Genomic DNA, 16,146 nt, shown 5'->3' on the forward strand with positions numbered 1-16,146 from the left:
CCGCACTGAAGGCAGAGCACTGGGGCAACTCTTCATTGCCAACAAGGACCGGGGGAAACATTAAAACCTCCAACAGCTCTCTCAATGTACATATATTATCCCATTTTATTTTAAGACAAATCTGAAAAACAAACAAACAAAACAATCAACCAAACAAAGAAAAATGGCCTTTTCTTTTAGGTAACTATAGGGAGCGAATCTGTCAACACGAGACTCGGGATGTTTGGATGGAGAAATGTTTCCACGCTGTTTACTCAAAGCCATTTTGCTCACAAAGAGAACTTTTGTTTTTGGCCTTTCTGTGTCTCCATAGAATTAGACACACACACACACACCCTGTGTTTCTCCCTCTCACACACACATGCACACACACTAACATTACAGGCATTCCTCTGTGAAGTCGTGTTTGTAGTCAGAGCAGGTGCAGGCTGGGCAAAAAGCGTGTGCGTGCGTGTGTGTTTGTGTGCGCATGTGTTTGTTATTTCATGTCTACGGTTTGTGACACAGGGTGTCATCATTTAGACAACCAGAACATTGTATGTATGTATATTCATTCTTCTCCTTTATAAAAATATTTCTATAAAATCCACAAGCTATTGTTTTTTCTGTCAGACGCTGGTGCAGCTCCTCGGAGAGTCCTTGTGATGTTTTTTCACTGTGGTTGTTCAGTACACATGTATAAATATAATATATAATAACAATAACAATAGTATAAAAAAATCACCAATCACACTCCCACAGTGTTTATTAAAGGAAGATGCATTTTACATTGATAATAATAAGCTGACCTTTGACCTTACAATTTTTTTAAATGTTGTGTTAAAAACATACATAGTAACTACAAGAAATAAATTTAAAAAAGAATTAAAACATAAAAATTTTAGTATATGTTAAAACATGTATGTGATACATACACCTTTTATATTTTAACCAGTAACATTTAGTCAGTCATACTGTATAATCTACACTAATTGTACACAAAAATATTCACCAGCATCAGTAATGTTTGCTAAATGTTTGGCTCAGTGTCTCTGCTGTCAAAAATGCTTTTACATCTACCCTACAGTAAATATTTTAAGGCTTCTGGTGAAGATACAGATCAGAAAGTAAAGGGTTTTAACCCCTAAATATGACAGCCAACCACTAAACAAACATAACAATTTCACACCTTACATTAAGTCGTAAATATAGAATCATTTGTAGTTATTAATTTATGGACATAATCAATGAATTAGAAGAAAGAAATTCAAATTCAGGATTTTATCCTTTAACATTTAAGCGTTTGCTCTTTTAAACTGAAGGATTTCAATAAGTTTAACTGATGTTTAACTTACACAAGAGCATCCTGCAGAATCAACACATACAGTTGCTGTAGATGACTGAAAAGTGACCCAAATTATTTGAAAAGGAAAAACAAAAAGCAAGAACTCGATTGACAAAAAAGAAATCCTTATCAAATCATTTCAGAGTTCAATTTACTGCATTAAAAAGAAGGCGGCAGGCAGCTCGCTTGGCTGCTGGAGGCAGGAATGAAAAGACGCCTCAGCCTCCTTGCCGTTGCTGTTGGCAGCAGTGTTGGAGGCCGGACCATTCGGGAAAAAAAAGACAGGGAAAAAAAAGAGGAGCAGGAAGGATTTCTGAACAGACACCCAAATGCTCAGCTCTAAAAATCAAATGGGAAAACTTGCAGGAAAATTCTTTGTAGGGCTGATCCGAGGTTAAAAATAAGCAGCTGACAGGCTTTATAGGTTCAATCCCTACAGCAAGGCACCAACTATCAATTTCATATGGAATGTTTTGTAAGAAACAAGAAACAGTCTGGTAAGAAAAAACAGATCTGCATCCCCTCCTGGATTCATGCAAAAAAGAAAAGAAAAGAAAAAAAGGGGGCTCAACACATATTGCTTTATTTACTTAAGAAAAATCACAACTGCATGCAAGCCAGCTGTTTATTCTGGCAGTACGGGGTATTACCGTGTTATGGTAATTCAGGGATGCCGTCATTGCTCATATGAGTGACACTACACACGTGGACAGCGTTTATCTTTTTAAAAAAAGGTCCGAAGTGTTTTGGTATATACTCAGCCTCAACATGAACATAGATACATAGACTAGAGGAGAGCATCTATGTTGCAGGGATACACAATTTATATAAAAGCTGTGTAAGTTTTATATTTTTTTTTTGGGGGGGGGGGGTTATTATAATGAAATACCCGTATATAACAGTTAGCTGTTATCTGCAGCTGAGACCTGTTTTTATTTTATTTTTTATCTCATACTTATTAACATTTTGATGAATGCGCTCAATAAAAAGTCATGCGGTATTAGCCACTAGCTGTTCCTCTTTGTTCGCACTCTAATTCTGTTTAGGCCACGATAGCTGGGTACACAACGCAAAGATCAGACGATGTCGATGTTTTCAGTGTCACTAAAACACTAAAACACACACTTTAACACAATGTTAAAGTGTGTGTTTTAGTGTTTTTCTCAGAAATACAAAGTTTAAATCTCTTCCCTCCCTCTCTAAAATGTCTAAAGTACATCTCAAACCCAAACTGAAGCGATTATGAAAATGAACACCTGTCAGCAATGCTTTTTCAGAATAAAAGCCAGAGCTTCAGACGAGGCCGGGTGCTGAAGCTGACTCATAGCACGACAGAACCTGGGCCTTGTGCAATTCAAAGACACCTAAAATACAAACCGAATGCATTTAAGCCCTACAAAGCTCTCGATTCACTTCCTGCTCATAGCCAATGCTCGTGCCAAAAAGCTGGTGGAAAGTGCCTTGGAATTTATTTTCCAGCAGGGGAACCAACCTCTCCATTTCACAGGCACTAGGTCCTCTCCTTGTTCATTTTTTCTACATGTGAACGGGGGGAGAAGGCAGGATTAGTCACATCACAGAGGTGGCAACAGAAACACAACGGAGAGAGGAGACAGCTCAGACATGAAGGCGAAGTAAGTGCAGAGAGATCCAAAACCTGGATCACCTGCCTGTTGACACTAGACTTTTACAGCTGAACAACTCAGTCAGACATGAGTGTGAGGTTTTTATCCAGCGCACAAGTCATGGGAAGGTTAGAGACCAAAACTCCTGAGCAAGCTGGCCAATAGACAATCCGCTACAAGTACAAAACAGAAAACTCAAGATGCTGTGTGGTACAAATGAAGCTGAGCTGAGACTGAAAGGTTTACATGACATGAAATTGTGGAAAAAGTGTCAGAAATGATCCCAACAAGCCAGCCCTGTCCTGTTTACATTTAAGCTACTGATCTGCACCAGCAAACATGCCTTGAGAGGAACACAGTGTCACAAATGCTAAGGTAAACACATGAACTACGTCTAAGTCAATTATGAGTTAGGAGTCAATTATTACTGATTCAGTTGTGATGACTGAACGTGCAAACCCGTTCCATCACGACATTAAAGATGAACGTAGCATCAAAGTGAAATCAATACCAACCTGCTGGCTAAAACCTGCATACAGTCTGTGTGTATGTAGAAAAACACTTTCCTGACAACTTTATAGGGCAAATTTGTCACTTAAAGGGATGCTAAATACAACATGAAGCCTATTTTGGAAACTATTTTGGAAAATGATGATATATCAAGGTGGTGTCTCTGGGATTCACAGTGAGATGTGCCCCATTTTCATGGCATCTGATTTTAAAAAGGTAACATGGCAACAGCAAAAGTCCCTCAGTCTGAGGTTTCATGGTGGGACTTCACCAACAATCGGGTGATGGCTACGCCGATCTTTCAAGTACAGCCTACAGTAAAGTTGGTATGGGTAGAAATTTTAATCTTTAGTCTTTAGATCTAGTTGCCTGTGTGACTGACACCACTAATCAACAGCATTAAGTTTTACTACCAAAGTAATATTTGGTAAATAAACAGGAAGTTTAAATGAGCTTAATTAAAGTGCTCTATGATTAATCAAGATTTTGCTGTCCCATAGTTTGACCATTTCAGAGCAAATCTCACTGCGTATAAACAGCACAAGCTGCACTCCATGTTTTGGTGCAGAACTGTGGTGTGGCGAGAATTTTCCAGATCATTTACAATCAGAAACTCCAGTTTTAACTCGTCAGACGTTTTGTTTTTGCATTTTCAGATTTATTTCCACAGGGTACATATTCACACAGTGCTTGTATTTTGAAAATATTTTATAAATGAAAGCTGCCTTTCAATACCAGAATTTTCAAATAGTGCACCAGCAGAATTCCTAAAAATCCTAAAGTGTCAGAGATTGTGCAACTGGTGCAAACAATCACATTTACAGGGATTTGCAGGGATGTGTCATCAGTCAGACGATGTATACTCAAAATCTGTCGGTCTTGATGTGAGGTTTGTCCTATCCTTGTTTTGTCTAGTCTTGTGGTAAAGCTCTATCAAGATATGAAAGGAGACGATGGCTGATGCCAATGTTCTTCATTGTCTTTACCGCAATATCTATAGCACTTGTTTAAGATTAGGAAGACACAGTGAGCATTCACTTCAAATCAACATCTTTCACTCAAGAGTGGCATGCAGGACTCAGTCCCCAATCTGTGTACGCAAACTATACACATAAACGCTTTCCAACAAACCCTCCAGGCAACTTTTTTAGAAGAAGAAGAAGATGAAAGAAGAAGAAGGAGAAAAAGAAGAAGAAGAAGCACTGAACAAACAAGGTCTAAGTTGAAACAGATGGAGTGGTTTAAAGTTTTCACTGTTGCAGGGTTTACTGTCTTTAGTTCTGGTATAGAAGAACAATGGCTCCCACTGTAACAATGTTTTACACCATAAATGTTACAGTGATATCAAGATGAAAAAGAAAAAAAATCCTGTTGTGGAGTTGAAGAAATGTAAAAGTAACTGAATATTACAAAAAAAGTTTTTGTAATATTTTGGGATGTAACTGGATGGTAAATTCCTGCCTGGCAGTGGCAACTGTTTGCCGTCACGTTTTTATTCACATGCACCCAAGATGATCAGGGTTAACCTGTTAAACAGACTGCACACTTCTTCCTGCCCGCTTTTCCTTTTTTCCCCTCCTTTTTCCCTTCCTCTTCCTTCCTCCTTCTCCCGGCTGGTGCAAGCTGATGTAGACACAGAGAGGCGGAGGAGAGAGGCAGGAAGCGGGGACAAAGCAGGCCAAGGCCACAGAAAGGCGGACTCCCGCCGAGCCAAAGAAGCGTCTGACATGCCGTACATTCAGCCGTCGTTAACTGGCCATTAATGAGGTCACCGTCGAGAAAAAAAAAAACTCTCAACATGTATAACACCTCATAGTAAGAGATAGAAATAAATCTAATGAGCTCCAGATCCGTGAAAGAGCTATAACATGTCAGTTTGAAATGCTGAATTTATAAGACAAAGAAAAAGAAAATGACTGAAGTAAGACTGAAGACAAAAACACACAAGAGTGCAAAAAAGGTGAACAAAGAACAAAGAAAACACAAACTAAATAATAGAAGCTCTTATTCTTAAGGTGAGGAAGACTCCAGGAACACAAAGGGAAACAGCTGCTTTGTTCCTGAGTCAAACAGCATCCCTGCGTCAGGCCTCAGAACAGCAGCCGGGGTCGATTCAGCTTTGGAGGAACCAATAATCACCAAAACAGGATCTTTTTTCTCTGTAAGTTTGATCATATTTACTGTTGGAGTTTCCCCAGTGTGCATTTAGTCTGCTTTAGCCAAAGAACAATAACTATTCACAGGCTCTCAGATATCTCTGGCAGTGCAAACAGCTCAAACATTCAAAAAACAGAAAATCCTTGAAACTTTGGTGCACTAAACTCATCATCCACCATCAAACTGATTGAAGGTTGATTTTTTTTCTCAGCTGATGGACGAGTGCTCCTGCTCGTTCTTCCTCTAACTAACTAATGAATATTTTAGGGAAACCAGTACAAAGTTAAGTCTACAAAAACAGCTCGTTTGTTTGCTAAAATCTGCGTTCAGCTTCCATTTCCTAATGCAGGAGAACAGAGTCTTTGCTTCCTTTATAGGATTATCTGTCTGAATTGAAACTCTTCTTCTTTTGATTTGTAAAAAGACAAAAACAAAACAAAAAACACCACATGTACGACAAAAAGCCGACAGCTGTTTGTGTCCAGCTCGGCTCTGACAGCATCTTCATTTCCACAGATTTCCAAAGCCAGCTGATGTGCTAGTTTTTCGTTTTCAACAAGTTTTGAGTTTCTTTTAGGTTTTCTGTCCTTTTATACCTGCTGAAAAACTCCATCCATTTAAACCAACTGCTGAGTTTCAGTCCACAATGTCACGAATACAACTGAGCAAATCAATTCAAATTAAAGAATAAAACAGATTCCTTACATATACAGTTTTTATGTGTTCATAGTCATGAAAAAAAAAAAAACACCTTTCGGGCATCATCTCATGTTTTTTATCTTGTAAGTTTTCTAAAAACCAGACATTAAATCGCTAAAAATAACTATTTATGAATAGAAACAAAAAAAACCCAACGTGACAACAAAAAAGCCAACAGCTGTTTGTGTCCAGCTCAGCTCCAAACAGCATCATAATCATCCACATGTACACAGATTCACAAAGCCACGCAACGCTTGCTTTACCCTTTACTGACACAAAACCAGCTCGCGGATTACAACAGAATGAGCAGCCTCTTCATGGCACTCGAGCAGAGACAACAGCTCAGAAATAATATCTGAAATATCACAAAAAAAAGAGCATGTTATCACTTACCGAGGACGGCAAGCCAGGAGGGACCTTCCGCACTTTTTTTGTGTGAATGTCTAAAAGAGGGGAAAAAACAATAAAACAATAGATGAGGGTTTACCAGGCAAAGTGGCTTTTATTGGTCTTTTAAAAGACGCTTTTTCTTTTTCCTGGGTCGTTTGAATTTAATCGATGAGCTGGAGAGGAACGAGCGAGGCCGATATATTTACAAAGGAGGCTTTCACTGCAAACAAGTACGACACAATAAGATGCACGAAACACAACGACTGGATACGAAAAGAGACAGGGTCAATTATTTCCCCTTTGGTTTTATAAAAACAGGGTGTGCGGCTTTTGACATGTTTATATTATTTTTCAGGGTTTCTCTCAAGGGGAGCAACGAAGCAGTCTATTAACTTGGAAGGTGAGACTTTGATGGAAAAATGAAAGAGCGTCATCCTTAGAAATTGGCCTCGAGACTCGTGTGCATGTGCGTGTGTGTGTGTTTGTGTCTTCTCAAGGCTAACGCTACCAAGGCTACCTCCACAGCCGCTATTGTCCTGCTTTTCAAAAGGCTTCCCAGAATTTTCCTCTCCTAAACACCTCTTTGAAAATGCACACACACACAGAAAAGACAGGACAGTCACATATTTGTCAGTCTTCTAGAGTGTCCAGGTTAAAATAGTTCACTAGTGTCAACGCAAATGAAGGCAGGCGATTATTGACATCCTGCTTTCTTGTTGCTGTTTTAGTCTAAGCTTTAGTTCAAAGCCTATAGGAGAAAATCTCAAAATTAATAGTCACGGTTGATTTTATTGTTACATTTCAGAAGGTTGTATGTTTATGGTTTTAAGAGAATTTCAGAGCAAGAAAAACGATTCGAAACAATTAACAAATGACTAAAAAGTAACATCAATAGCATCCAGTGTTTCAGGAACACAGTGGAGTTGCACATCAGGTTTTTGCTACCAGCAAAATGCAAGCTGATGATACAAGTTTTTTAAAAAGGCGTTTTATTTCTTGTGGGAGCCACAAATTGCCACAAGTTGTTTATTAAAAATGACAACAGCACAAAAAAACCTTAGTCATACTTATTTTTAGCCTCTTTGGACAGATGGCTATCCCAACACAATGTAACACAACCTCAACCTAACAACACACCTAAATGATGACTCATTAAATCAATGCAAAACATTTCCAGCTACCCAGCTGACTTTTGTAGGACACGGTGAAACCGAAAAGAAAGAAACGTTTCTGTTTGTAAATTTGGAAACCTTAATTTCTTTTTAATCTCATATATGAAATATTGATTGGTCATCAATAAAACCATCAACAGTTCTGGTTTCTAATTGGCTGACAGGTGGCCGCTGAAATCAAATAAGAACAAACGTCAAATAAAGCTCTTCTCTGCCACTTATGGTGACTTTTAAACTGCTTCAGCTTCTACAAGCAGGTACCTGAGCGGTAACACTACCTGCACACTGCGGGACCCACGTGGAGCCACTTTATGTACCGACAGGGCAGATGGAGATTTCCAATGAGTGTGTACTTGTCATTTGCTAGTTTATTAGATCCACCTAATCTACAATCTATGTGATAATAAAGACATATTTGTGTGGCTATAAAAATAACTGCAGGATTAGATGTATTATCTTCATTTATTCATTTATTATTTATTTGTAAGTTAACATGTCTAGTAGTTTCCTTGTTCGTGCTCTTTAGCTCCTCTTTTAATTGTCGCGATGGAGAAAGGAGCTACTGGGACAATGTGAGTGTCTATAGCAAATATATTGTGTGTCTTTGTGTGCGGCTTCTCACCCATGGTGTCCATGTGCAGCGTTCTCCTCCGCGGGTTGGAGCTGTAGTGCTGGTAGTACTGACCGGCCGGCTTAGTGGGTGACGCCGCACCGGGACTCCCCAAGCCCAACTCACCACCACCCAGTATGGACTGGTCGAGAGACATCAAGACACAGAGAAAGAGAGAGAGAGTTAATCAAACTCATCATTGAGTGGAATCATGTGATCATGTGGACCCGTGAATAGAGACGAAAACGATGGTTATCAAGGCTCCAATGGCGAGACACAGCTAGTCACAAATTCAAATACTGCCTGACAAAAAATATGCAGATACACATCTTCACAAACAGATTTATTTGATGTATCTCGGTGTTCATTTTTAGATCCAAATAATACAAAATCAGAGGGATTTAAGCGAAGTTCAGGCTGTTTGAACTGTTCTAAACATCTCAACTTCATTGTCTTGACAAAAATATTAGAAAAAATATAGTAACAACTGAATGTTTTTATTTTTTTGTAGTGTAGAGGAACAAGAAAACAGAACCTGGAAGGTATCAGAAGTGTCAGCGGATCAAAGAGTTAAGTGTCACTTTCAGTACTGACCACTGAAACATGAACACTGCTTGAAACAAAAGGTTTTGATCACTTTACACCAGACAGTGAAGTTCATGTTAGACTGTTGAGAATTTACTGTAGTATCGTTATTCTCTGTAATATTGGAATAGTTTGAAAAGGAATTAGGTGGAAAGGGGAAAGAAATTGTTTCAAAGGTATTAATGTAGACAATTCAGTGCATTTTTTGAATTATTTATTTAAAAAAAAGTATTTTTAAAATAATGGAAATGCTAAAAGAACAGAACTGAAATGTTGTCCTCGAGTCCTGAAGAACATAACAATGGATGTTAGATGTCTGTAAATGTAATGAATCGAATCATCAACATGTTTAACACACTGTATCTAAAAGGTTCAGTGAAGCTAAAACACTGTTTACAGAAATACCTGAAACATCACAGAATAAAGTCACAATACACTGGCCAGTTAAACTCTACCTGCTACAGGATAATAGCAATGTCAAAATTAGCACTCTATAGATAAGACCCACAAATTGCAAAAACACAAGACAGGCCAGAAAACTCCACAAATGTGACGGTAATAACAACCTTCAGTGCACAACTGCAGTGCAGCAATGTTGCATTCACTTAAAATGCAGCAGTCGTGTCATTGTCGCTTAAAACTGAATTGAGTTCCAGTACAGGGAATTCACCTCAAGTATGGAAAGGGCTAAGGATCAAAGCCATGAAGGCTAATATGTTGGAATGCTAGCTCTAATAAATGAAAAACGTTTATGAAAATTAAAATGATTCAGTTTTCTGACTTAATTAAATTCTATTTATGCCAAAATCAAATGCAGAAGATGTACATGAAATTCAACTATTGATAGAGATTCCTGACCTCTATATGATCATTACCTTCTATTCCATATCTCTTCTGCAATACAATGATTTTGAATGTGTGTGTCACCACGAAAAAAGGAAATATTATAATATTTAGTAGAAAGCAAATTAAGAAGTAAGAAAGTAGTAGTATGCATGGTTTACTATAAACATATGGAAGTTAATGAATGCCAGTATTATGATACAATAATTTAAAGTGAAAATGAAAAGGAAAAAAGAAAAATGAAACTCAAATTTTAAGGTTAACATTTAAAAAATACATAAAATAGCCAAAATGTTAATAATACCTCCACTAACAAGTAAATCTTCAAGCATAGCTTTCTACACAGCACATAACTAACGCTATAAAAGTTCAGCTTCATACAGACACATAAATGACCACCCGGTTATCAAGACGCTTCCTGTAGACACAGCCTACCTGAGACACCTCAAACCGAGCTGATAATGACAAATGAAACCCTGGTTAGTGATGGTATTTACCTCCATGAGAACGACCCCATGCTGCCCAGCGTGGAGATGTTCACCTCACGGCTCAGTCTAACTTCTCCTCGCTCTCTAACTTATCTTCTCCTCTCCTCTCTCTAGAGCTGCGACTCTGTTTACGGCTCAAACTTAGCAAACCGCGCACACATTGTCCCGCTAATTAAGTTCAATGATTTCGGCAGCAACAAGTGGCATCTGGGCTGATTCTGAGAGGAGAGAACTCGAGAATAAAGGACAGAGAGGAGAATGGAAGAGAGGGTCATTTTTCTTTCTTTTTCTTTTTTGAAAGTGGGACAAAAAGTAAGTGAGGAGGAAAGAGGTGAAAAAAGAGCCGGCCTCCCCACCCCCCTCCTCCTTTAAATGGACTCCACCGCCACTCCGTTAAAGTGTAGAAGACCACCCCACCCTCCACCCCCCCATCTTTCTCGTTAAGTAATTAGTGTGCAGTGTATTTAAAGCAGAGGGTGGAGGAGTGTGTTCAGGGTTGTGGGGGGGTGTTTCGGCCCTATTCTGAATTCTGATCAGCGAGTCGGCTGAAAACAAGAGTTAGCTTGGCACTGCCGGGCCAAGGAAGGCTTTTCTCATGCTAAGCAGGGCCTAAGTAGGCCAATTACAGGGCCAGCCTCGGTCTTGGAGCCATTCTCCGGCTTAAAACAAAAGGGCCCTTGTCTTAAATAAAGTCAGTCACACACAGAGAGAGGCAGAGGGAGTCAGACACAAAGGCACACAGTCACACACCATTTCAGTCATCCTGTGTGTTTCTGTGTGTGTGTGTGTGTGTGTGTGTCGTCAGGGGGTAAAAGGAGGTTCCCACTAAAACAAAAAGGGGTCTCATTGATTGTGGTCGCTTTTCTTTCTTTTCTTTTCTTTCTTTTTCTCCCCGTCCTCAAACATCGAGCCAGGCTGGTTGGTCACCCCGGCAACTAGACAAGCTGGAGAAGAGAGCAAATGTGCGTTTGTCTCGCCGTCTGCGACTCTTAAACATTTATCTTACATGCTATCCGCTCTTATTACTCCAGCAGATACGAAGGTGTAGCGTGTGAAGTGGCTACTGTGGGAGCATGAGAAAAAGAATAGATATTGTGACCTTTGACCTCTCAGTGGGGGTGAAGCATCACAAAAAGAAAAAAGAAAACACAACAGAAAACAGAAAGCCTGTCCTTTTCTTTTTACAAACCTAGACCGTCTTGGATTTACTGTAATAGAGAATGATCGAACAAGTTTATATTGTGTTTCACGTCGTGTATATTTGCACATATTTTTGATGTTGTCTGTCCTTCATTATGAACTGCAGCCATTTGGTCAGTGCTGGTTGTCTTAAAATGTGCCACATAAATACACGTTGGATTGTTTAGGTCACGTTTTTAATTCAACCAAGAACTCCTTACAGTGCTAAAACATGTTTTTGAAACTTTTTTTAACAGGATTCGCATAAACAGAATAAAGTAAAAGTTACAAAATTAAGCAGACTACAGCTCGTTGTTATCTATAACTGGTCCTGAAACCTGTGGTAAACCAAACTCAACATACAAGATAATTAGGTCTAATTTCAAATGAATGAACATGACGCATCTCGAGCTTCTCGAGCCGGGTAGTCGTTGGTCAGAGCCTGTAAACAACTCGTTGTAAGCCGTTTCCTTTTCGGCCTATCTAGAAGACTCAATGTACTCAAACTGAGGCTTTCCAGTTAATACCATATTACAAGTGAAATGTTAGCTATACAATTTTATATGAGATGAAGAATATTCCAACATTAATAGACTTTAATAATCAACTGAATGTTTAATTTCTTCTGAAATTATTTTTTTATTTAAAAAAAGCATCTTTTCTTATGAAGTCCAGGTAAATTTAGCCAGCCCGAAACTTTTTTCTGGCATTTTTGACACCAGATGAATGCAAAATTACATAAAGCAGCATGATGTGCCAAATTGTAAGGTAGGCAGGTATAATATTTAACATTTTCATATGATTTAGTGCTACTGGATGCTGACAGTTAGATCCCAGATCTGCAGGTATTTACTGCAGGTATTTACTTCTAAAAGGAAAAGACAAACATTATCAGAACCATAAAGCGCGATCTTCTGGGAAAGAATTTAACTTCATATCAATGGTGTTATTTCTCGAGCTAAAAACTGCAACTCTCAGTTTGTTTTCTTCTTTGAAACCTGAAGAACACACAAATTTTGCAAAATTACAATCTGCCAATAGACACAGCGGTAAGCGATTTGTTGGGCCAATCAGCTTACTTGACATTTGTGTGGCGCTTGCATCGGCTCCTCTGTGACCTACAGTTACCCACAGCTCCCTTCTCTGCATAGACCTACAGGGATTTATCTTCATAGTGTTATCATTCCAGCTGTACTCTCCTGATATAATCGTCAGGTTCACTCCTCCTCGCTCATTCTCCTGCTCCTGTTTTACTTTCTACATTATCATGTTTTCTCTCTGTCATTATCTTTCTCTATGCGTGTATGTGTGTCTACAACACAGACACACACAGACACACACACACACGCAGAGCTCTGTTTCTCACAGAGCTGACTGGGCTCCGGTACCCAGCTGCTCGCAGAGACGATATTAACTAAGATAGATTACCAGAGAGAGAGGGAGAAAGGGAGAGGAAGATGCATGGACACGGACGGAAACAGAGAGAAATGCAGAAGAGGAAAGCGAGTGGCAAATAGGAAATGGAAAGAGAGGACATGATAGGAAAAAGATGAATAAAAGACGGTGAAGAGAGAGGGAGAGGCATAAAAAAAGAACGGAACAAAGTAGCTGGCATGATGGATGGCTGACTGGCTTCAACAAGCTCGACATTCCTTATAAATACGAGTGTTTTCTGTCTCTCTCCCCTAAATCGCTCCCTCTCCCACTCGACCACTCTGTCCTCGTGTGACTGAAAAAGCAAACGCTCACATGTCATCAATTTCCACCATCGCAGCCATGAGAGACAGACACAGAGAAAGAACGAGAGAGGGAGAGAGGCAGGAAGAAGTCATTAATTACCAGGAAGTGCTGGCGAGGCAGCGGCGCACCTGTACGCCAGCTTCGCTCCAGCTGACACACACATGTGTATATACAAAGACACACACACACACACACACTCCTGAGGGAGAGGGGCCTGGAGGCTGCTACCACAGACTGTAAAACCAGCAGAGACAATTGGAATAAAACCGGACGCTCACGTAAGACAGTAGAACCACCAGCAGCTCACAGTTGGCGCCATTAAACAACTTAAATAATAAAGAAATAGTGCCCATCAAAAAGCTCAATATTCTGTATTGGAAGCAGCACGTGTGCCGAAGTAGGACAACGTTTATGGGAATTTTATTGTCTTATGGGAATTTTTGATTGATCTTATGTGGACTTTGAACAGCATATGCTGCATATTAATTAAATCTATTGTGACATTATATAGTTTATATTACTTTTGATTTACTACTAGCGTTTATTAATCAATAAATCAAACTTTAAAGTTTACGGTGGCATCAACTGGGACAGATTAACCCACACAGGGGAAAAGTAGCATAGCATTTGATGCTGTGCTCCCAAGAAAAAGCACAGCATCAGTATCAGCGTGGAAAACAGCTGAACCATTTATTGATATCGCTGGTCATGAATAACATTTTCCATTTGATTGTGTTGTTTAAATGCTGCACCAGGACCTTTTTTTGTCTGCTTTTGCTGTGAATTCCTAGATGATTAGCAGAAGCTATTGTGGATGTTTTTTTTCCACATCCAGTGACATAAACAAGTAATATTTCTTAAAGAGTCCCCAATCAGGGAACCCCATCCATTAATCTGTCAACTTCCAATATAGCCATTTCATCTTCAGGTCAACTCTTGCTTTCCCACTCACAGGTCATAATTTATGAATGCAGATAAATGTAAAAAGCTAAATTGTCTTCAGATGATGTGCAATGGTTTTGAGATTGCATTTCACCAGATGTGTTCCTGCTTTTGCTCTCCACACAAGCTGTTCATTAGAATGCAACCAAAGCTTGTTAAGATGTGATTCATCAATAGAACTCAAACTACAAACATAATCTAGAAAGAGTCTGGTGCCATCAATCTTGTACTTTTCTTACAGATTCTGCACGGTCACGTGCGTGCACGTACACAGAGATTCACCCAACAAATACCAAAGTGGATGTGTTAATCACGAGTTGTCCTGGAATGGCTTTTACCACCTCCTTAATTCCTTTTTTCTATCCATCCATCCTCTTCTGCATGTAGTGCAGTATTGCATCTTAGCAGAAGCAAGTGTCATGAGGCACGAGGTGGGAAGCACCGCAGACAGGACAACCAACCATTCACACTCACATTCATACCTAATTTAGTCACCAATAAACCTAATGTGCATGTCTCTGGAGTGTGAAAGGATATATCAGTGCAGACCAGGCCTGTGAGGTGATGGTGCTAACCACCACTCCACCATACTGTCCTTCTTCTTTTACAGTAATTGATGAGAAAATGTATAAATGTGACTTGTGTGGGATATCAGAAGAGCTTTGTTGTTTAATTTGGTTGCATGAGGTTGTTGCTGTTATCATGGCCAGCAGTTTTACCATGGCACCATGGAAGACACTCTAGCACCATAATAGAGTGAGCCACTCTTGAAGTCACACAAAGCTCACAGTCACTGCTGAACTAAAGATTAGTCCTTATCATATTTCATTTTCTATTGATCTACAGATGTGTATTTAAAGTAAGTATTACTAAACTTATCACCTCATTGCCAAAGCATGATCCTGGGCTCTCTTAAGGTCTAGACTGCCCAGCCATGGACATGACCTTGAAGGTACATGTTTTGCATTATATACACACAGACACATATATATATATATATAGCAGATACTGTGACTATAAGTGCAGTGATCTTTAAAAGAAAGAAATTAATATTTGATTGACAGAAAGAAGAAAAAACAAAAGAAACTGACTTAGAATCATTTCTGCATGATTTTCTTCTTTTTTGAGAGCTTAAAACAACATTATCAGTGAGCTTCTTCAATGACGTGTTAATTTTTTATGCGATGAATTGTTTCATGCCATCTGCTGGATGTGATAAAAAGAAAGGGCTTTTTAAAAGGACAAAAAGTATAAATGTAATTTTTGTTCTTTATGTCAGTGGTTGACTGCTTCAGGCTGACAGCTGAGAGGGAGTGTTGGTGTATCCTGCAGCTTCTACATCTCTCTTCAAAGAACTGCACAGTGAAGTGGCTGCTGGTTGTGGAAGAAGTGTTTTTCCTCATTCTAGTTTCCCATTTCAAGCCTTTTCTTTAAATGATATCCTTAATGTGGCTGAACACAGAGGTAATGGTGTGATGATATGCGACAGACGTGCACAGTTTTAGTCTTTTATTTGAGGTAGGTCATGTTTGAATACCACACTGGCATAGTGGACAGGCCTAACAAAAATGTGTGTTGCTTTCAAAGACAGCAAGTGAGCTTCAACCATTTTTTTATGGAGGAGCCTTTATGATGTATTAATTGCTTTCAGTCGTGCTCTGGAGGACGTCAGGAGAATCAGGTTTGGACACAGTCGGACATCACACAGTCTCAGGAACTGGCAGGTTAAAGAACATTCAGAGCTTATCGACATATGTGATCTCACATGCAGCCTGCAACTAGGAGCAAAAATTCTGGGCGGCATTGCATGTGTGAAAAAATGCTTTTGACACGTCATAGTAGGAAAATCACAGGTGGAACTGGGATTGTTCGGTTCCATTCA

At 39.3% G+C, this 16,146-nt stretch overlaps 1 protein-coding gene across 5 annotated transcripts in view; it reads right to left on the reverse strand.

Moving 5' to 3' along the window:
- tcf4 (transcription factor 4) overlaps window positions 1-16,146 on the reverse strand; it is a 177,401-nt gene that overhangs the window by 96,494 nt on the left and 64,761 nt on the right. For 3 of the 5 annotated variants that reach the window (XM_026174485.1, XM_026174489.1, XM_026174488.1), the window contains exons 4-5: window positions 8,500-8,629; window positions 6,709-6,758 (exon numbers count right to left, since the gene is read on the reverse strand). In XM_026174485.1, coding sequence (XP_026030270.1) covers window positions 6,709-6,758; window positions 8,500-8,629 — 180 coding nt within the window. Of the gene's footprint in view, window positions 1-6,708; window positions 6,760-8,499; window positions 8,630-10,412; window positions 10,719-16,146 lie in introns of those variants that run through there. The other 2 variants (XM_026174490.1, XM_026174486.1) reach the window with 2 other exon arrangements.

The sequence above is a fragment of the Astatotilapia calliptera genome, chromosome 7, assembly GCF_900246225.1.
Source record: "Astatotilapia calliptera chromosome 7, fAstCal1.2, whole genome shotgun sequence".
Classification (NCBI taxonomy): domain Eukaryota; kingdom Metazoa; phylum Chordata; class Actinopteri; order Cichliformes; family Cichlidae; genus Astatotilapia; species Astatotilapia calliptera.